General features: G+C 39.5%; 1 protein-coding gene across 1 annotated transcript in view; it reads right to left on the reverse strand.

Annotated features, from left to right (window-relative positions):
- Positions 1 to 21,887, reverse strand: part of LOC106091107 (G-protein coupled receptor dmsr-1-like) — a 203,309-nt gene that overhangs the window by 547 nt on the left and 180,875 nt on the right. Inside the window, exons 5-6 of the mRNA XM_059360560.1 lie at positions 5,781 to 5,889; positions 5,677 to 5,704 (exon numbers count right to left, since the gene is read on the reverse strand). Of these exons, the coding sequence (XP_059216543.1) occupies positions 5,852 to 5,889 (38 nt within the window). The 3' untranslated portion in view covers positions 5,677 to 5,704; positions 5,781 to 5,851. The remainder of the gene's footprint in view (positions 1 to 5,676; positions 5,705 to 5,780; positions 5,890 to 21,887) is intronic.

Genomic DNA, 21,887 nt, shown 5'->3' on the forward strand with positions numbered 1-21,887 from the left:
TTAAGCGTGCTAAGTTCGGCCGGGCCATGTCTTATATACCCTCCACCATGGATCAAATTAGTCAAGTTCTTTGCCCGGTAAAAATTTGTCATGCTGCAAATGCAAATTTTCGGTGGCCTCACATGCTAGTAAAGGTCCCTTTGCCATGCCAGTAAAGCTATTGTATATCAGGAAATGGACCGATTCAGACCATACTTGGTTTGGATGTTGGAGACCATAGTGGATGTCATTGAGCAAAACATCAGCCAAATCGGATAATAATCGGGAGCTATATCAGGTTATAAACCGATTTAGACCATACTTGGTATAGTTGTTGGAAGACGAAACAAAACACTTATGCACAATTTCAGCTAAATCGGATAGTAATTGCGCACTGTAGAGGCTCTAGAAGTCAAGACCCGAAATCCTTGTATATGGCATATATATCGGATTATGAACCGATTTGAACCGTACGTAGCACAGCTGTTGCTAGTCATAAAAAAATACTTCGCGCGATACTGTCACCACATCGGATAAGAATCGCGCCCTCTGGAGGCTCAAGAAATCAAAATCCGAAATCGATTTATATGGCAGCTATACCAAAACATGGACCGATATGGCCGTTTTACAATCCCAACTGACCTGCACTAATTAGAAGTGTTGGTGAAAAATTTCAAAAGCCTACCTTTACTCCTTAGACAGCTTGAAGGCGTGCTTTCGACAGACAGACAGACGGACGTACATATCTAAATCGACTTAGTACATCTAGATGACCAAGAATATATATACTATGTTAGGGCTAAAATCAATATTTCGATGAGTAATAAATGGAGTGACGAAATTAGTAAGCCCCCACCTTATGGTGGAGGGTATACAAATCGGTTAGTGACAGCAAAGACAATGAAGGAAATGTTGATGAAATCGTATTTTCCACACATAGGATACGACGGGATTCACGGAGACATCGGCCGGCTCTCTGGCGCCCCATCTGGCCACTATTTTTACAGCGTGCCCTGGACTTGCAAAGAAGGAGGCAAGGTAGTGTACATACCCGAACCCGGCAAGGAATGTTAAACAAAACCAAAATCGTATAGGCCTGTAAGCCTTACGTCATGTCTACTCAAAACTATGGAGCTTATAGTGGACACCGCGAGTAATGGATCAACGAATTGCCCACATACAAGAAGGATACCTATGTCAAATGACGCTTGGTGGAAACCGCCCTTCATGAGGTTGTCCTTACATAGAAAAATCTTACTATGACAAAATTTACACGATGGCGATATTGGTATCGAGGGGGCGTTTGACAATGTGATCAATGCACCAGGGTCATTTGAGACTGCATAAGCCATATGCTAAGGGACAGGTTGAAAACTGTTAGTCCCATTACATAAGGATACGAGAAAGAGTGGTACACGACACGCCACATGAGGGCATTTGAGGTTATCTGGTACCCAGACAACATTACAATAATATTAAGCAACAGGAATTCGAATATGCTATGCAGAGAGGCCGAAACGGTAAAGGATATAGAATGCGACTAACTTATACCAAGGATCTAAAGGTTAATTGAGGAAAACCTGAAATCTGCTTGTTCCGAAGATAGTTTACTGGCTCTAAGGGAGCGTGATTACACCAATACTAACATACGTTAGTATGGGGGACGGCGATGAAGATGAAGCATAGCATAAGGAGATTACAACAGGTTCAGAGAACGTTATGTCTTTGCATAGACCCATCACTGGAGACCATGGGCTAGGTTAGGTTATGTTGGGTTTAAGTGGCAGTCTGCCATCTGGCTCACTTAGACGTTTTCGTCCATTGTTATACCACGGGAATAGAAGAAAGAAGATGCCTTCTAGTTCCTACCGTTGAACCATCCAGATCGCTTTAAAAAGCCCGATAACTTGCGAATGTTCACATCCGCTAAATCAGAAGACCATACTCTAAAAACAAAAGTTGGCCCAAAATTTATGATTTTTCCTTATTCGTAGAATTTTAGCAATGAATACGAGCTAAAAAAACCAAAACTTTAAAATAAAGATTCTATCTTTAAATTAAATTTTCCATTTACTAACGGACATGACCATTTATTTCGAATTTTGATCGCTGATTGATTCTTATTTTACTTCAAAGATGACTGTCCAATTATTTGTATACCCTCCACCATAGGATGGGGTATAAAAATTTTGTCATTCTTATTGTAACATCTCGAAATATACATCTACGACCCCATAAAGAATATGTATATTCTTGATCGTCATGACATTTTTAATCGATCTGTCCATGTCCGTCCGTCCGTCTGTCGAAAGCACGAAGTAGTAAAGCTAGGTTCTTAAAAGTTTGCATAAATACTTCTTATTAGTGTAGGTTGGTTGGGATTGTAAATAGGCCAAATCGGTCCATGTTTTGATATAGCTGCCATTTTGGGTCTTGACTTCTTGTGGCTCTAGAGGGTGCAATTCTCGTCCGATTGGACTGCAATTTTGGTATCACTTCCAACAACTGTGCTTAGTATGGTACAAATCGGTTCATAACCTGATATAGTTGCCATATATATCAATGGTGGAGGGTATGTAAGATTCGGCTCGACCGAGTTTAGCACGCTCTTACTTGTTTTAAAATTATTTTTTTAAACGTAGCATATTACCCTCAAAAATGAAACGTTTTGGTTCTTTGGCTCGGTTTCATTGCTCAAATCCTACGAATAAGGGAAATTCTTAAATCTTCTGCAGAAAAGAACAACTTCTGTTATATTTCAACAAAAACGCTTTCTATAGGATGTCGCTTAGAGTGCTTGGAAACTTCCCCTTTAACGCAATAGCCACGTCACCAATGCCGTATAGTACAATAAGATGTAGCTCTGATCTTTGGACTTCTTTGTACCAGATATTCTCTTTGAGCAAACAAATTATGACGAAAGGTTATATAACAATAATGTATATTGATGTAGGAAGGACCCTCTACGAGGGAAATCAATATGATCTGACAGTTAAAACAAGAAAAAGAGTGTAAAAGTTCGGCCTGGCCGAATCTTATATACCCTACACCAAGGTCAAAGGATAAGGTATGCAAAATTTCAGCTAAATCGGATAAATATTGAGGGCTCTAGAAAGCTTAGGAAGTATAATCGAGAGATTGATTTATATGAGATCTATTGTATATCAGGTTTTGAACCAATTTAGATCACTCTTGGAACAGTTGTTGGAAGACAAAACAAACCACATCATGTTAAAGTTTAGTCCAATTGGATAATAATTGCAGCTTTTAGCGGATCAAGAAGTCAAGATCCGAAATCGGTTCATATGCCAACTATATCAGGTTATGAGCCGATTTGAACCATACTTGTCACAGTTATTGGAAAATATAATAAAACACTCGCACAAAATTTCAGCCATATCGGGTAGAGGTGTGGGGTCTAGAGGCTCATCTAGTCAAGATCCAAGATCGGTTTATATGACAGCTCAATCAAAACATGGACTGATATAATCCATTTACAACCCCAGCTTACCTTCACTAATAGGAGGTATTGTAAATGTTAGCGTGCTTTCGACAGACAGACGCACGGACGGACATTGCTGACATGAGACCCAACAAGTATTGAATATATATACTTGTTGGGTCTCAAATCAATATTCCGATGTGTTACAAACGGAATGACGAAATTAGTTTCCCCATCCCATGGTGGAGGGTGTAAAAATAAATACAGGTGAAGTGGAGGATGCAATAAATCTGATTAAGGGCAAATCATTCAACTACTGGTTTGAAACTACCGCTATAAACAAAAGGTCTTCTTGCATTTCATCTATTATGAAAAAGCATTTGCTAATAAATCTGATTAAGGTCCAAGCATTCAATTACTGCCGCTATATACGAAAGGTATTCATGTGTTTCATCGATTATGAAAAAGCATTTGAGACTGTTCAGCAAACTCGTAGAGATTTTGATATCATTTGGTATTGAAAGAAAATGGATACAATATGTTAAGAATCTATTCTGGAACCAGACTGCATGTATTAATGTAAACGGCAAACTCAACGGTGAAATCGTGCTCTAAAAAGGCGCAAAAGACCCTTTCACCCCTTTTATTTAATATTTTCTCCCAAAAACTATTGATGTAAGTAATTGGAAATGAAAGAATTGGAATACGAACAAATTGAATCCCCATCAATAATATGAGATGACACAACAATGCTGGCAAGCAGCATAGGTGTAGTAACTGAATTAAGTAGTGTAGTAACTGAATTTATATGCTTTGGAAAAAATAGAGTTGAAGAAAACAAAGTATTAATGCTCCAAATGGCTCGAATTATCTCTTACTTTACAAATACATTATATCATGTGTTAAATATAGAAAACTTATTCTGAATGAGTATATTTTTTTCGGCCGGGCCGAATATTACATACCCTCCACCATGGATCGCATTTGTCGAGTTCTTTGCGCGGTATCTTAAAAAGTTAGGAAAACAAAGAATAATGGAAAAGAGTTATTTTTTATTGTAGATATATAAAGTTATAGTCCGATTCGGACCATAAGTAAATTGAATGTTGAAGACCATAGTAGAAGTTATGGGGTAATATTTCAGTCTCATGGGGCTCAAGAAGCATATTTGGGAGATCGGTTTATATGGGGGCTGTATCAGGCTATAGATCGATTATGACCATATTGGACACGTATGTTGAAGGTCATGGAGGAAGCCGTTGTACAAAATTTCCGCCAAATCTTATAAGAATTGCGCCCTCTGAAGGCTTTAGAAGTCAAGATCCCAGATCGGTTTATACGGTAGCAGTATCAGGTTATGTATCGATTTGAACCATATTTATCGCAGTTGTTGGAAGTCATAACAAAATACTCCGTAATAAATTTCAGCCAAATCGTATGAGAAATGCGCCCTCTATTGGCTCAAGAAGTCAAGATCCAAGTTCGGTTTATATGGCAGCTATATCAGGTTATGGACCGCACAATTCTTGGAAGTCATAGCAAAATACTTCATGCAAAACTTCCGCAAAGTCGGATGAGAAATGCGCCCTCCATTGGCTCAAGAAGTCAAGACCCCAGATCGGTTTATATGGCAGCTATATCAAGTTATGTACCGATTTGAACCATACTTAGCGCAGTTGTTGGAAGTGATACCGAAGCACTACGTGCAAAATTTCAGTCAAATCGGTCGAGAATTGCGCCCACTAGATGCTCAAGAAGTGAAGACCCTAGATGGGCTTTTATAGCAGCTATATCAAAATATGGACCGAATTGGCCCATTTGCAATCCCAACCGACCTACACTAATGAAAAGTATTTGTGCAAAATGTCAAGCAGCTAGCTTTACTTCTTCGAAAGTTATCGTGCTTTCGACAGACGGACGGACATGGCTATATCGACTTAAAATGTCATAACGATCAAGAATATGTATACTTTATGGGGTCTTAGACGCATATTACGAGGTGTTGCAAACGCAATGACGAAATTAGTATACCCCCATCCTATGGTGGAGGATATAAAAACAAAATCAATATTGCTCAATATACAAATATTATTTAATTTTAAAATGGCTTAAAGCAGTACCGCTAAGCGATTGATTTATAGACGTAAATAACAATTATTTTATACATAAATTTTGAAATATACATTAGATTATTCGTATTTTGCGACTCCTTTTTGCCATTTTGATATATATTTGTTGCAAAAGGCCATAGTTACTTGTAGGTTTTATTTCAGCATAGAATGTCTAAAATGAAAAAAAGAAAAATAACAATTAGTTGAAGTAAATATAACATAATTTAAATAATTTCAATAGAACTTACGGAAAAGTATATTTATCTGCTGCTTTGGATGTTCATTTGCTGCCAAAAGAAATGGTTGCTCGTGATTTTAATTATATTAACCAGAGTTTTAATACGCCACAACCAAGGCCTAAAATTTAAACAAAAACTAATAAATAAAGAATAAAAAATAAGTAACTATAAAATATGAACCATATTAAAATAGAATTTACCTTAAATTACGCTTTCAGCCATTAGTTGTACTCGATGCATCAGAAATGAAAAATTTATACATAAATTTAATGATATTTTTGTTAGTAAAACGCTTTCTGAATTATTCACCTTTAAAAATCAAATCAGGCTACTACAATTTGTTAATTTTTTTCATCTAGCCACATATTTTTTTCATTGCTCTCTAACGAACCGTAGTAATATAGGAAACTGCCAAATAACAAAGAAACCAGCCAACGATCGACACGCCACAATACACACACGCAACACAAAAATCCCAGCAGTCTAAACGTCTATCATGACATTGTCTTCAAAGACTTCTTTAAGGCAATTTAAATTAAGTCACCTATATTGCATATCTGCCGATGTGTCCTAGAGACTGTCTGTTATAAAATTTTTAGGCGTGTATACGAATAAGTCAGCGCAATTTTTTTATTGAGAAATTTAAAATGTTATTTATTTTTTCTTCGAAAAACGGGCATCGTAACAGCAGACCTCTCACTTGAATTGTAGTGAGCCATGATGACATGTTTGTTCACAATGTCAGGCATGACTTTCGCGACAACTATATGAAAATGTCATCAACTATTTGTATGGGTTGTCGACCATATTTCTTCAACGATGGCTATGTACCCTTCCTTCAAAGCGTTTTGAAGACGCTCACACGACACATAAAAAACCCAAGCATATACAATGACAGGCGAAAAAAAAACAAGTAAAAAGGCGTTACATTCGGCCAGGCCGAACTTTGGATACCCACCATCTCGGGGATATATGTAAAACACCTTTCGTCAAAATCCGGTGAAAATGCATGATTTATGCCCCCATACCAGCTTTATCGAAATATGGTCCGATTTAGACCAAATTCGGCACGAACATTGAGTCATTGTTCAATTTTGTAGAACAAAATTATGGTTTTTTTTTAGCTATATCCAAATATAGGCCGATATGACCCATATTAGACACGGAGGTCGAAAAGCCTAACATAAGTCACTGTGTCAAATTTTTGGGAAATAGGTGTATTAATGCGCCTTTTATGCGACCAGGACTTTAAGTCGAGAGATGGGTCTATATGGCAGCTATATCCAAATCTGAACTGATCTGAGCCAAATTGAAGAGGCATGTCGATGGGCCAGACACAACTCACTGTCCTAAATTTCGGCAAAATCGGACAATAAATTACACTTTTATGGGACTAAGACTTTAAATCGAGAGAATGATTCATAAGGCAGCTACATCTGTAATGTCCAAAAGGGGTTCGGATTGTGGTCACAAGACGTTATAAGATTTCTACTACCCAGAAGGTCGCTAAAACTCGCCTTTCGACAAAATAGATTGTGGTGGAAGATGTTGACTTAATTTCCAATTATAATTCTATGCAAACAAAGAGGACTGGGAGCCATTAAAAAGGGCTAGCAAGACAGTCGGGTGGGGGGGTTCGGACCTCCTTTATTCACCTGATTTCCACAATCTCGGACACAAACAAAATATTATTTTAGACTCCCAGTAAACAAAAGCACTATGGATCTAGACTTTGAAAACTTAATGGACCAAACCAAATCAGAATGAAATTCCCCCATTAATTTGGTATTGTAATCTATAGTAAAGAAACATAGGCGACAAGCTAGTTCGATTCCCTGATGTTCTGGGAACCATGGCCTCCAAACCCTACCCTACCATGGCACCAGCGGCCTTAACAATTGCCAGTGCCCCAAACGCAATATCTACTCCATCTCTATATCACTACCAAGGAAAGGTAAAAGAATTTAGAAATCCATTTCAGATTATATATCTATATTTAAGAAAATTCATGAAGATGATGCCATATAAGCCAAAATCTTAATAACTAGTATTATATAAATAAAATATGAAATATTTGGAACGAACAACCAAAAGTTTATAATTCCAGTTCATATTTAACGATCTAAGGGTTAATCTCGTAATATTTAATTTAATCGGATAATTATTCAAACGCGTTCAAATTCTAAATATGTCAGCTCAGGGAAAACTCAACGGTCAAAAAAAAATATATATTTATGCAAGCATGCAAACTGAGACGAAATAGTTCAAAAGGAAGGAAATGTAATAATTAATAGTTCATTGAATTTTCCTTGACATGACCCAAAATTGATTTCTTTTAAGTTTATAATTATAATGGACTAAAATTAACTTTTTACTACATTAACCTTTCATATGCAAAATTTAAATGAAAATTGATTTTTTTAACTCACTTTTGTTTTTAAGCCTTTTGGCTTTACTTTTTAACCATTTCCATTAGCCAGGTTAGCACGATGATCGCCGAGGCCTCGATGAGCATTTTACGCTGGACGTGGATTCTATTGGGCTTTTAGCTGTTTAGGAATGAGATAGGATGATAAACTTTGCATATGATAATAATTACACTTATCTGCTAATTTAATTTAATTAAAAATTATTCATCCTGGCCGGCTCGGGAATTGAACCGGAGACCTTAGATAACTGATGCGGTAAGTAGGTATCTGCTAGCTCACTCAGCCACTAGCCAGATACAATTGAGGGCGTCTTGTTGATGACGTTATTCGTGTGTGGAGTCTGTTATGCGAAGATGATTAAGCTGGGCTCCACGTTCCCATGCGTCTATTTATAGACTTAGCTCTGTCGTGTGTGGGTGTTGTAATTGGGTGAGCAAGAGGGGTTATGTCGATGAGTTGCGCTGCTAATAAATGGGTGGCGGCAGTTCGCTGTCGACTTAGATAATAATGACCACAATTAAATAATGCCTTCAAAAAGGGGTAAGTCAGCACTTTATAGGCAAGGACAGCTTTGTATGGAACTTTCGTAATTTCTCCTCGAATTATGGTAAGTGTTTAGTCAAGCAACCAGACTGGCTGTAGTACCTCAAGCAATAGAAAACTACTCCGCTCCTTCAGGCCCCTTGGCTGAATTTTTCCACCAAAAGGTTTGCCCTTAACTCATGAAATTCTCACCAAACTCTAGCAAGGAGGTGGATCCACACGTTAACTCGCAACAGGGCCTATGATTTACCAGGATAAGACCTAGTATCACGGTTGGTTTTCGTCTTTTTTCTTGGGATTTCCCCCAAATTGCGAACAAGTTAAGAAAAAACTCCACCACAAATTCGAAGGAGTCAATATAGATTCCCTTATAACGACACTATAAGGGAATGATGGCAATTGCACCTAAATAAAACCCTTGATCAAAATAAAACTTCATTGGTTACCACGTATAAAATTCGTTACCTTTAGGGTTTGATACAAGATTCACTTTTATATCTCCTTAAATAAGGACTCCACTGCTTTAAAAGGCTCTGTTTGGCTGTCTGTACGCCTTTTCGACAATTTAGAAAAAAAAAAAATACTTCACTTAAAAACTTTACCACAGGAGCGATGTGATTTAGATGATGTTCAAGATGGAAAGAATTAATAAAACTCGAAGTCTTGACACCATAACTGAAGCCAATGGAAAAAAGAAACTGACTCCAACCAAAAAAAACTTGACGAAAATGAGAGATACTGGAAGATCCAGTGCATAAACCGTTAAAGACTCCGATTGGCTAATTAAATCCATGAACATCCATCGGGAGCCCAAACAAGTTCACCTTGAACAAGTCTAGCATATTACTTAAAAGCAACAAATATGCCAACGGTTGTTCATGGTCGATCTCTTTTCCGCACATAAAACAATTCCTTTTCATTAAACCATTTGTCTGTCGACGAACAGAAAAAAAAAACTCGAGAAAGGGAAAAAATCCAGAAAAATAATGGCCTTAACTGGGCTCGAACCTGAGTCCACTGGCTGGTAGTCCGCCGCAATCCCCACTGACCCATCGCCAGCCTGGCTTAAACGACAGCTATAATAGAGTTTCATCACTTGACACCTACACTTGGGAATGCATTCACGTAGATACATCTCAATAGACATGAGATAAGAGCAAAAAAAAACAATTGTGTATAAGAGTTAGAATGATTACTAAAGCAGAACTTCCTTACCCAGCAAACATTCCTACACCAATGTAAGTAAGTCTCCACTGATTGTAGATCACGATATTCGAAACAATATTGGACAATCGTCCAGCACAAACCGGGTAATCTCGATCGTATCGGTCAGGAGATTACCAGGAATTATACTTAAGGACGCATATCTTTCGCGTGATACGTTCCGCTTGAATTACCATCTACATCTTGTAACACATAGTAATTAGTCCCAAGTTTGGATTTCACTACCGCCTTTACAAATACCGGTGCGAACTTCGCACTGTACTGCTTCTCTGCACTGCTCTGTGAAAAGTTCCTGCGGAAAACGGTTTGCCCTACAGAATAGGAAACAGGACGAGTTCTCAAGTTGTACCGATCTCGATTAGTGGCATGAGCCTTCGAAATATTCTCTCGCAAGTCTTTCCTCAGCAAAGCCAGCTGATCTTCCCTCTTCAATGTAGAATGAGATTCATCTAACATATGGACATTACGCAGTAATCGATAAGAATCGCCATGGGTCACCATATCGAAGCCAAAGGTGGCAAAATAAGGAGAGCATTTGATGGTGTGATGAACAGAGTTGCGTAAAGCACAACTTATGGAACTAAGGTGTTCATCCCACATTTTATGATCCTTCTTCAAAAATGCTCTGATTCCTGCAATCATAGACCTATTCACCCGTTCAGATGCATTGGCCTGAGGGGAATAAAGAGCCGTGTAGGTATGCTGAATGCCCAATTTAGTCAAAAATGCATTAAAGTCATTTGACCTAAACTGCGAACCATTATCGCTAACGATAACTTCGGGTACTCCATAGACATGGAATATGTCTGACAAAAGAAATTTTCCAATGACCTGCGCCGTGAACTTTTTCATTGGGCATAACCAATGAAACTTGGTCAAATGATCAAGTACTATTAAGAGCCCAATGTGGCCGCCTTTCGATCTTGGATAGGGGCCCAAGATATCGATATAAAATCGCTGAAAAGGTCGCGTCGTAATAACTTGTTTCCCCATTTCCGGTCGTAAAACAAAATTGGGGTGTTTCGTCCCTTTACAGATCTCGCACTTGCGAACAAAGTCCCTAGTATCGGAAACCATCCCTGGCCAATAAAAGTTCCGTCGTATAAGGTCGAGAGTCTTTGACATTCCTCCGTGTGCGGTAATAGCCGAGTCATGAAAACGTGATATGAGGGAATCTCTCAGATTCCGTGGAACCCAGAGCTTCCAGGAATTGGCCTCTTGATCCTCATTTCCGCTATAAAACTCAGTACGAATATAAACGTATCTATCCAAAACCCTCAGATCCGGGTATGCAGATTGGTCGTTGCCTATGCGGTCCCTCAATTCTCTGTAATCCTCGTCATCAAAACATCTCGAGTTCAAATCTATTTCGGGGTCCGACAGATCCAGGCCAGATATCTCATCAAAGTCCCTCCTGGATAAAGAGTCTGGAAACGACATGGTCCCTTCCCTTACGGTGGCTAACAGAGAATTGTTGAATGCCTGCAATTTAAACACCCACCTAGCAAGCCTTCCTGACAAGTCCGGTTGACCCATTAACCAGACTAATGACGAGTGGTCGGTGACGATTTCGAACTCCTGCATCTCGAGGTAACATCGGAATCGCTTCAACCGCCTCTACGGCAGCCAGACATTTCCTTCTCCGTTCCGCTATAGTTCCTTTGGGCAGTGTTTTAGTTTTTTGGACATGTAGGCGACGGGTCGCTCTGATCCATTTTCGTCCAGTTGAACTAAAACTGCCCCTATACCGTAATCGGAGGCGTCACAATGCACAAAAAAACTTCTTCGAGAAGTCAGGGTTTATGAGGACGGGCGCGGTAGTAAGGCGTTTTCTTGACCAATTCAAAGGCTTCATCGGCCTCCGGGGTCCAATGGAATTTCCTTTTCGAAGACAGTGTCTCCGTTATAGGAAAGGTCAACGACGAAAAATTTTTAATGAACCGCCTATACCACCCTGCCAATCCTAAGAAACCACGCACTTGTCTGATGCTCCTAGGGGCGGGCCATCTCGTTATCGCATCTATCTTCTCGGGATCAGTTCTGATTCCACCATTTCCGATCATATACCCAAGGTATTTCACCTCTGTAACACAGAAGTGGCTTTTATCGACATTCAATGTCAGATTAGCTCTTCTAAATTCCTCTGCAATTCGGACCAACGCAGAAATATGGCTAGGAAAATCCTTGGAAACAATTATCAAGTCGTCCAAGTAACCAAAAGACGCAGTGTCTTAGTTCCGGCGGAATCAACTGGTCCATAAGACGGCACATCGTCTGCGGTGCCGTGCATAGACCGAAAGGCATTTACGACAAACTGGTATAAAGGACGCCCAGGTACATTAAAAGCCGTCAACGGCTTAGCCTCATCGCTTAAACGCAATCTGCCAGTAGGCGTCCTTTAAGTCCAGCTTGGAAATAATGTTGGCCCTTGGCAACCGCGAAAAAATTCCCTCCATCGAAGGCAGAGGATATGCGTCCTTTTTCGTCACCCTGGTTCACCTTGCGAGCATCCAAGCACAAGCGCACCTTATTAGGTTTCACCACGAGTCGCATGGGCGAACTCCATGGTGAAGATGAAGGCTCGATCACGCCCAGCGCTAACATTCGGTCAATCTCCTGGTACATCAGCTTCTCCACAGCGGGAGAAACCGGATAATAGCGCTGTTTAATCGGCCTTGAGCTGCCCACATCAATATCATGTGTCAATAATGTCGTCCTACCAAGACCCTGTTTGTGGAAATCCGGGAACAATGCAATTATAGTCCGCAACTGTTGACTTTGCTCTGGGGTTAATGGATATCTGTTCTCTAAAGTCCCAACAGACTCAGACCCCTGAACAGGTGAAATCTTCTCTACACCACTGACTCGTAAAAACCTATTCGTGTGTGGAAAATCACTAGGGGCAACAATAAGAGCCGAATCGAAAAACATCCGATGCTAGTCCAAAAGCCTTCCAAAAATCGACGCCTAAGATCAGGCCTTTGGGTGATAGAAGGGACGATCAATACCTTCAAACTCCTAGTTTGATTCCGAAAAACAACATCCACCATCAAATACCCATAAGTCCTTTGGAACTTGCCATCCGCCGTTCGCACGAAAGATTTCCCGGGAACATATTGGTCAAAACTTCGAAAAGTCATAATCGGCTAAACTAGAGCCTATGCATGTGACATTTGCTCCAGTGTCAAGCAAACCAAATTCTCCAAATTCCAAAAAACGAACCTCTGCATAATACCTTCGGTCATCGGGGTTGTTGACAATAGCGGAAACAATATACTTATTTTGAAGCTCTCCTTCTTTTAAAATAATCCCTAAGACGTAAAGTGGATCTCCTCCTCCGCATGGAATTCCGGTCAGAAATCGTATCTACCAAAAATATTTGGTTACGTTCTCTGGATATAGTCAAAATATCGCTGGTGGTATGGACGAATTGGATGTAAAAAGTCTAGGCCGGTTATCACTTTCAGAAGAATTTCTCCTGAGAATTGAAATTTTAGTTGTCAAATCAGGGTTGTGTGGAATACCTAAGTCAGCACCTAGGGATAATTGGTCTTTGGATTCGGGCGCAGGGAGTTTTTTTGAAACAAGCACTTTCTTGGCGGCGCATTTCTCGCATTGGGGCTTATACACCCCCTTTGCCCCACAAACCGTAGCAAAAGACTTTTCTCTCTCGAACACAGTCATCCCAAAAATGCCCCACCTCATCACAATTCCAACACTTATAAACTGTAGAGCTGTAGTTGATGGCATCCAGCATCTCACTGGTTGTTCGACATATCCAAGTCCCTCTCTTCACAATCAACCTCAGCGACATTCCTACGGGCTGGTAACTGAGGAGTCATAGAAGTCTTTGAGGAAAAGCCTCTTCTAAAATTGTCATCGCTCAGAAGGCTCTCTCGCATTTGTACGAGCTTCCTCAATTGGGCAATGAAATAGATAGGGAAATACAGCAACTCGTGGCGGATGTCCGGACGTACATTCCGTACCAGGATCTCGACCAGCTCCTCCTCCTCCATTGGATGCTCCCAATCTATCCATGATTGAACATATCGAGTCATAGTATGAATCAAAGGATTCACCTGGTCGCATCTTCCTATTCCTGACCTCCTCCTTTCTGTCATATACGGACCGCATATCCTTGTATTGTGACTTCAACGCGCCACAAAATTCAGTCCCACTCAATCTGGTCTACCTTCTTGTGGTAGCGCCAGAACCACTCGTGAGCCTTGCCCACTAAAAGAATATTCAGGTTCCTGCATATCATATCGAAATTACCCTCAAAATGCAAAGCTGTAAGAGATCTTATCCGATAGAGAAACTCGTCAACCGTGAGACCATCTTTGGAAACCGTCGAACTTTACGTTCCAGTTCTGGATGATAGAAGTCACCTTTTCCGCATTTGGAATAGGCTGAGGACGAAGACTGGCCTGTCTACGATGTGTCCCTTGATCATAATGATTGGGATTTTGAATTAGGAACTCTCAAAGAAGAAGGATCCAAACCCAAGGGGAGACTGTCCAAGACCAGACTGCTGCACTGGTCCTGAAGATCGTGTAACACTCAAGTTCCGCATCATTCGAGAAAGTCTATCTTCAATCATCTGCCCGATCCAGTCATAATCCACCTCACATGTCTGTTATTCACCATTGGCATGGGTGAACCCGAAGGTTCATCCAACTGATTCCGTCCCATACGATCTGAACCCTGGATATCATCACCCGGAGAATCACCATTGGTCATATCAGGCACACCGGAAGCACCAAGGCCCATGTTAGGAAATAAAGCCCTAGTTATACTTCGCGTACCCATGCGATTTCCTGCCACTCCCCTAGGCTTACCGCGACCTGCCGTCTTTTTCTTGACCGCCCCTGTCGAGTTCACTAATGCCTCAGGCCTCATAGGAAGATCCGTACCATACTTTCTCAAATCTGAAAGCTCACATGATAATTTGCATGCCGGACAGTTCGACGAAGTCGACAAAGTCGTCTCAATACAGACTCTATGAAAAATATGACCACATGTCGAAAGCTTATAGCATTCTTGAACTACAAAATTCATAAACTCCTCACATATAGAACATTTCAGCTCGGTCAGACTAGAATTTACCAAACCTGCCATTGAAGGGTCCTGTCGTGGTGGTGGACTACGAGCCGTCGCCATTACAAATCCGAAATTCGGAAATTTATACAGTTCTGGTTTGAATTCCGTCAACTACCTATCAATGTGTGTCTATTCTAACCATATATTCGCTTAAAAGTAAAGAAAAAATAAAGCCTGACCTCGGAGCCAGATTAAAAACCGGTACAAAAAAAACAATATATGAGTTCAATAATATAATAATAACACATTCCTTGTTTCGGTAAGTGATTTCGAGAATGGAGTTGAAAAAAAAAAAACAATATCTTGTCGTCTAATAAAAAAACAGGGCTATGGCGTGAAGTCGCCTTAGGTTCTATAGTAAAAGATAAGCAAACTAGCATACTTCTTAAACGTCACGAACTGTAATTCATGGACTTTAAAACGCCTGCAGCACCTTAAAGTATATCCTATAACCTACAGGATGCCAGAATCCAGCCACATCCTTTACCAAGAATATCAATAAGATCCTTCACCAGATATTATCAGCACCTTTCTATTCACACTAAAAACACACTGAAAGTGATAATAAGTTGATTCTCGGTCATAGGACTCGCAACAAGCAGATCTATGAAAATCCAGAGAGTCTTATTAAGTATTCGAGTGCAGTAAATCATCCAAATAAAACGGTGTCTCCAATACCTCTAAAACAAATGAACTCTAATCGTATAATTTATTTCTGATTAAGCAAATGGGCCTATATTCAGACTTAATAGAATTCCTCTGCCCTATTAAGCAAATTTTATTCTAAAAAGACAAAAACTTCGGCCCCACGTTGGGCGCCATTTATTTATGTAATGTCCAAAAGGGGTTCGGATTGTGGTCACAAGACGTTATAAGATTTCTACTACCCAGAAGGTCGCTAAAACTCGCCTTTCGACAAAATAGATTGTGGTGGAAGATGTTGACTTAATTTCCAATTATAATTCTATGCAAACAAAGAGGACTGGGAGCCATTAAAAAGGGCTAGCAAGACAGTCGGGTGGGGGGGTTCGGACCTCCTTTATTCACCTGATTTCCACAATCTCGGACACAAACAAAATATTATTTTAGACTCCCAGTAAACAAAAGCACTATGGATCTAGACTTTGAAAACTTAATGGACCAAACCAAATCAGAATGAAATTCCCCCATTAATTTGGTATTGTAATCTATAGTAAAGAAACATAGGCGACAAGCTAGTTCGATTCCCTGATGTTCTGGGAACCATGGCCTCCAAACCCTACCCTACCATGGCACCAGCGGCCTTAACAATTGCCAGTGCCCCAAACGCAATATCTACTCCATCTCTATATCACTACCAAGGAAAGGTAAAAGAATTTAGAAATCCATTTCAGATTATATATCTATATTTAAGAAAATTCATGAAGATGATGCCATATAAGCCAAAATCTTAATAACTAGTATTATATAAATAAAATATGAAATATTTGGAACGAACAACCAAAAGTTTATAATTCCAGTTCATATTTAACGATCTAAGGGTTAATCTCGTAATATTTAATTTAATCGGATAATTATTCAAACGCGTTCAAATTCTAAATATGTCAGCTCAGGGAAAACTCAACGGTCAAAAAAAAATATATATTTATGCAAGCATGCAAACTGAGACGAAATAGTTCAAAAGGAAGGAAATGTAATAATTAATAGTTCATTGAATTTTCCTTGACATGACCCAAAATTGATTTCTTTTAAGTTTATAATTATAATGGACTAAAATTAACTTTTTACTACATTAACCTTTCATATGCAAAATTTAAATGAAAATTGATTTTTTTAACTCACTTTTGTTTTTAAGCCTTTTGGCTTTACTTTTTAACCATTTCCATTAGCCAGGTTAGCACGATGATCGCCGAGGCCTCGATGAGCATTTTACGCTGGACGTGGATTCTATTGGGCTTTTAGCTGTTTAGGAATGAGATAGGATGATAAACTTTGCATATGATAATAATTACACTTATCTGCTAATTTAATTTAATTAAAAATTATTCATCCTGGCCGGCTCGGGAATTGAACCGGAGACCTTAGATAACTGATGCGGTAAGTAGGTATCTGCTAGCTCACTCAGCCACTAGCCAGATACAATTGAGGGCGTCTTGTTGATGACGTTATTCGTGTGTGGAGTCTGTTATGCGAAGATGATTAAGCTGGGCTCCACGTTCCCATGCGTCTATTTATAGACTTAGCTCTGTCGTGTGTGGGTGTTGTAATTGGGTGAGCAAGAGGGGTTATGTCGATGAGTTGCGCTGCTAATAAATGGGTGGCGGCAGTTCGCTGTCGACTTAGATAATAATGACCACAATTAAATAATGCCTTCAAAAAGGGGTAAGTCAGCACTTTATAGGCAAGGACAGCTTTGTATGGAACTTTCGTAATTTCTCCTCGAATTATGGTAAGTGTTTAGTCAAGCAACCAGACTGGCTGTAGTACCTCAAGCAATAGAAAACTACTCCGCTCCTTCAGGCCCCTTGGCTGAATTTTTCCACCAAAAGGTTTGCCCTTAACTCATGAAATTCTCACCAAACTCTAGCAAGGAGGTGGATCCACACGTTAACTCGCAACAGGGCCTATGATTTACCAGGATAAGACCTAGTATCACGGTTGGTTTTCGTCTTTTTTCTTGGGATTTCCCCCAAATTGCGAACAAGTTAAGAAAAAACTCCACCACAAATTCGAAGGAGTCAATATAGATTCCCTTATAACGACACTATAAGGGAATGATGGCAATTGCACCTAAATAAAACCCTTGATCAAAATAAAACTTCATTGGTTACCACGTATAAAATTCGTTACCTTTAGGGTTTGATACAAGATTCACTTTTATATCTCCTTAAATAAGGACTCCACTGCTTTAAAAGGCTCTGTTTGGCTGTCTGTACGCCTTTTCGACAATTTAGAAAAAAAAAAAAATACTTCACTTAAAAACTTTACCACAGGAGCGATGTGATTTAGATGATGTTCAAGATGGAAAGAATTAATAAAACTCGAAGTCTTGACACCATAACTGAAGCCAATGGAAAAAAGAAACTGACTCCAACCAAAAAAAACTTGACGAAAATGAGAGATACTGGAAGATCCAGTGCATAAACCGTTAAAGAATCCGATTGGCTAATTAAATCCATGAACATCCATCGGGAGCCCAAACAAGTTCACCTTGAACAAGTCTAGCATATTACTTAAAAGCAACAAATATGCCAACGGTTGTTCATGGTCGATCTCTTTTCCGCACATAAAACAATTCCTTTTCATTAAACCATTTGTCTGTCGACGAACAGAAAAAAAAAACTCGAGAAAGGGAAAAAATCCAGAAAAATAATGGCCTTAACTGGGCTCGAACCTGAGTCCACTGGCTGGTAGTCCGCCGCAATCCCCACTGACCCATCGCCAGCCTGGCTTAAACGACAGCTATAATAGAGTTTCATCACTTGACACCTACACTTGGGAATGCATTCACGTAGATACATCTCAATAGACATGAGATAAGAGCAAAAAAAAACAATTGTGTATAAGAGTTAGAATGATTACTAAAGCAGAACTTCCTTACCCAGCAAACATTCCTACACCAATGTAAGTAAGTCTCCACTGATTGTAGATCACGATATTCGAAACAATATTGGACAATCGTCCAGCACACATCCAAATCAGCTTGGATCTGGGCCAAATTGGAAAAGAATGTCGAAGGCCCTAACACAACTCATTGTCCTAAATTTCTGCCCTTTTATGGGCCTGTAACATTAAATGGAGAGATCGGTCTATATGGCAGCTATATCCAAATTTGGACCGAGCGGGGCCACATTGAATAAGGATGTTGAGTGGCTTAACACAACTCACTGTCCCAAATTTCAGCAAAATCGGATAATAAATGTGGCTTTTAGGGGCCTAAATGGGAGGATCGGTCTATATGGCAGCTATATCCAAATCTGAACCGATCTGGGCCAAATTGACGAAAGATGTCGAAGAGCCTAACACAACTCACATACCCAAATTTAGCAACATCGGATAATAAATGTGTCTTTTATGGGCCTAAGACCCTAAATCGGCGGATCGGTCTATATGGGGGCTATATCAAGATATAGTCCGATGTTGCCCATCTTGCCTATGGACAAAAACAGAATCTGTGCAAAGTCGCAGATCTATATCTCTATTTGTAAAGACTGTAGCGTGATTTCAAAAGACAGAAGTACTAACAATTCTAGTTCGTTTTAAATTTTTACGACGAAGTCAGAGATCACAACACACACCAACCACTATGGGACGCGTTTCGTAATTTGGTTAAGAATTGCTCATCAGCCATATTAGGTGTCAACAATCTCCGATCATTGAGCTAGCCTCGAAAGAGAAACAAAAAAAAATGGAAAATTTAATGATTTTCGCTCTAACAGACAAAAACCAAAAAAAAGCTGGGATTGGAATCTGGGCACATGGAGAAATAGCGAGAAGTTTTGCCTTTGCCTGGCGTTCCAAGCCATCAATAAAACTTCCAACATGTACACAGAATCATGTGTATCCCATGGGAGTAGTGTAATTCCGTAGACAAAAAACTGGCATTAGACGAAAACGTATGCATTGGGAAAAGTACAGCTAATAGACAGGGATGTCGAGCGTGGTAAATGTGTTATTTGTATTATAGAAGCATTTCGCAATAAATTCGGAAAAGTATGACATGGCAACGTACGACCCTTGAAGCCTTCACACTTAATATGGCTGATAGGTAATTCTTAACTAAATTACGAAACGCGTTACATAGTGGCTGGTGTGTGTTGTGATCGCTGGCTTTCCATTTCCGTTTACAAAGAAATATCTCCGAAATATATTCTTGATCGTCTTGAAAATCCCTACAGATCTAGCCATGTCCGTCCGTCTGTCTGTTGAAATCACACTACAGTCTCCAATAATAAAGATATTGAGCTGAAAATTTGCACATATGCTGTTTTTTTGTCCATAGGCAGGTTAAGTTCGAAGATGGGCTATATCGGACTATATCTTGAAAAGCCTTCATATAGACCGATCTGCCGATCTAAGGTCTTATGCAAATAAAAGCGGTATACTGTATATAGTCTGATTTTACTGAAATTTGAGACAGTGAGTTGTGTTAGGCCACTCGACATCCTTCTTCAGTTAGACTCAGATCGGTCCAGATTTGGATATATCTGATATATAGACCGATCTTTCGATTTAAGGTCTTGGGCCCCTAAAAGACGCATTTATTGTCCTATTTCGCTGAAATTTGGAACAGTGAATTTTGTGTTATGCCATTTGATATTCTTCTTCGTTTTGGCTCAGATCGGTTCAGATTTGGATATAGCTACTATATAGTTAGATCTCTCGATTTGAGATCTTGGGACCATAAGAGGCGCAATTTTTGTCCGATTTCGCTTAAATTTAGAAGAGTGAGTTTTGTTGGTCCCCTCGATATCCTTATTAAAGATAGCCAAGATATGTCCAGATTTGGATATAGCTGCCATAAAGACCGATCTCTCGATTTAAGGACTTGGTCCCATATAAAACGCATTTATTATCAGATTTCGCTGAAATTTGATACAGTGACTTATGTTAGGCCTTTTGACAACCGTGTTCCATATCGTTCAGATCGGTCTATATTTGAATATAGCTGCCAAAAGGACCAATATTGAACCGAAATTGAACAGTGACTTGTATTTATACACCACTCGAAGTTCGAGCCGCGTTTGGTCGAAATCAGACCATATTTTAATATATTGTAGATGCAATGGGTTCATAAATTATGCATTTTTTCCGTATGATGACAAAATATGATTAACACCCGAGGTGGTGGGTATCCAAAGTTCGGCCGGGCAGTACTAAATGCGTTTTTACTTGTTGGGTTTATGTATATATTTTTTTTTTGCAAGTTCTAGGGTTAGGTTAAATAATGTGTTCGGGCTCATGTAACGAAAGAAAACAAGTAAAAGCATATTAAGTTCGGCCGGGCCGAATCTTATACACCCTCCACCATGGATCGCATTTGTTGAGCTTTTTCCACGGTATCTCTTTTTAGGCAAACAAAGGATAAACGAATATTGAATATTGAAGACCAAATAGAAGTCATTGTGTAAAATTTCAGCCAATAGTAAGAATTTCGCACTTAAGGGGCTGAAGAAGTAAAAAAGGGATATCGGTTTAAAGGGGAGCTGTATTAGGCTATAAACCGATTCATGCCATATTCGACACGTATGGTAAAGGTCGTGGTAGAAGCCGTTGTACAAAATTTCAGCCAAATCGGATAATACTATAGCAGCTATATCAGGTTATGGACCAATTTGAACTATTCTACGCACAGTTGTTGAATGTCATAAAAAAAATATCTCATGCAAAATATCAGCGAAATTTGGATAGGAATTGCGCACTCTAGCTGCTCAGGAAGTCAAGATCCCAGATCGGTTTATATGGCAGCTATATCAAAACGTGGACCGATATAGCCCATTTACAAACCCAACCGTCCAACACTAATAAGAAGCATTTGTGAAAAATTTCAAGCGGCAAGCTTTACTCCTTCAAAAGTTAGCGTGCTTTCGACAGACCGACGGACGGACGGACATGGCTAGTTCGACCTAATATGTCATGACGATCAAGAATATATACACTTTTTGGGGCGAATATTTCGAGGAGCTACAAACAGAATGACGAAATTAGTCTACCCCCATCCTATGGTGGAGGGTATAAAAAAAAAAAACAAAACTGAAATATTTATACCGACTGTTTGATAGGCCTTTATATTTTAAATTAAATTTATTTTGTTGCGACTTGTTTAAGAAAAATAATGATG

The sequence above is a fragment of the Stomoxys calcitrans genome, chromosome 1, assembly GCF_963082655.1.
Source record: "Stomoxys calcitrans chromosome 1, idStoCalc2.1, whole genome shotgun sequence".
Taxonomy (NCBI): domain Eukaryota; kingdom Metazoa; phylum Arthropoda; class Insecta; order Diptera; family Muscidae; genus Stomoxys; species Stomoxys calcitrans.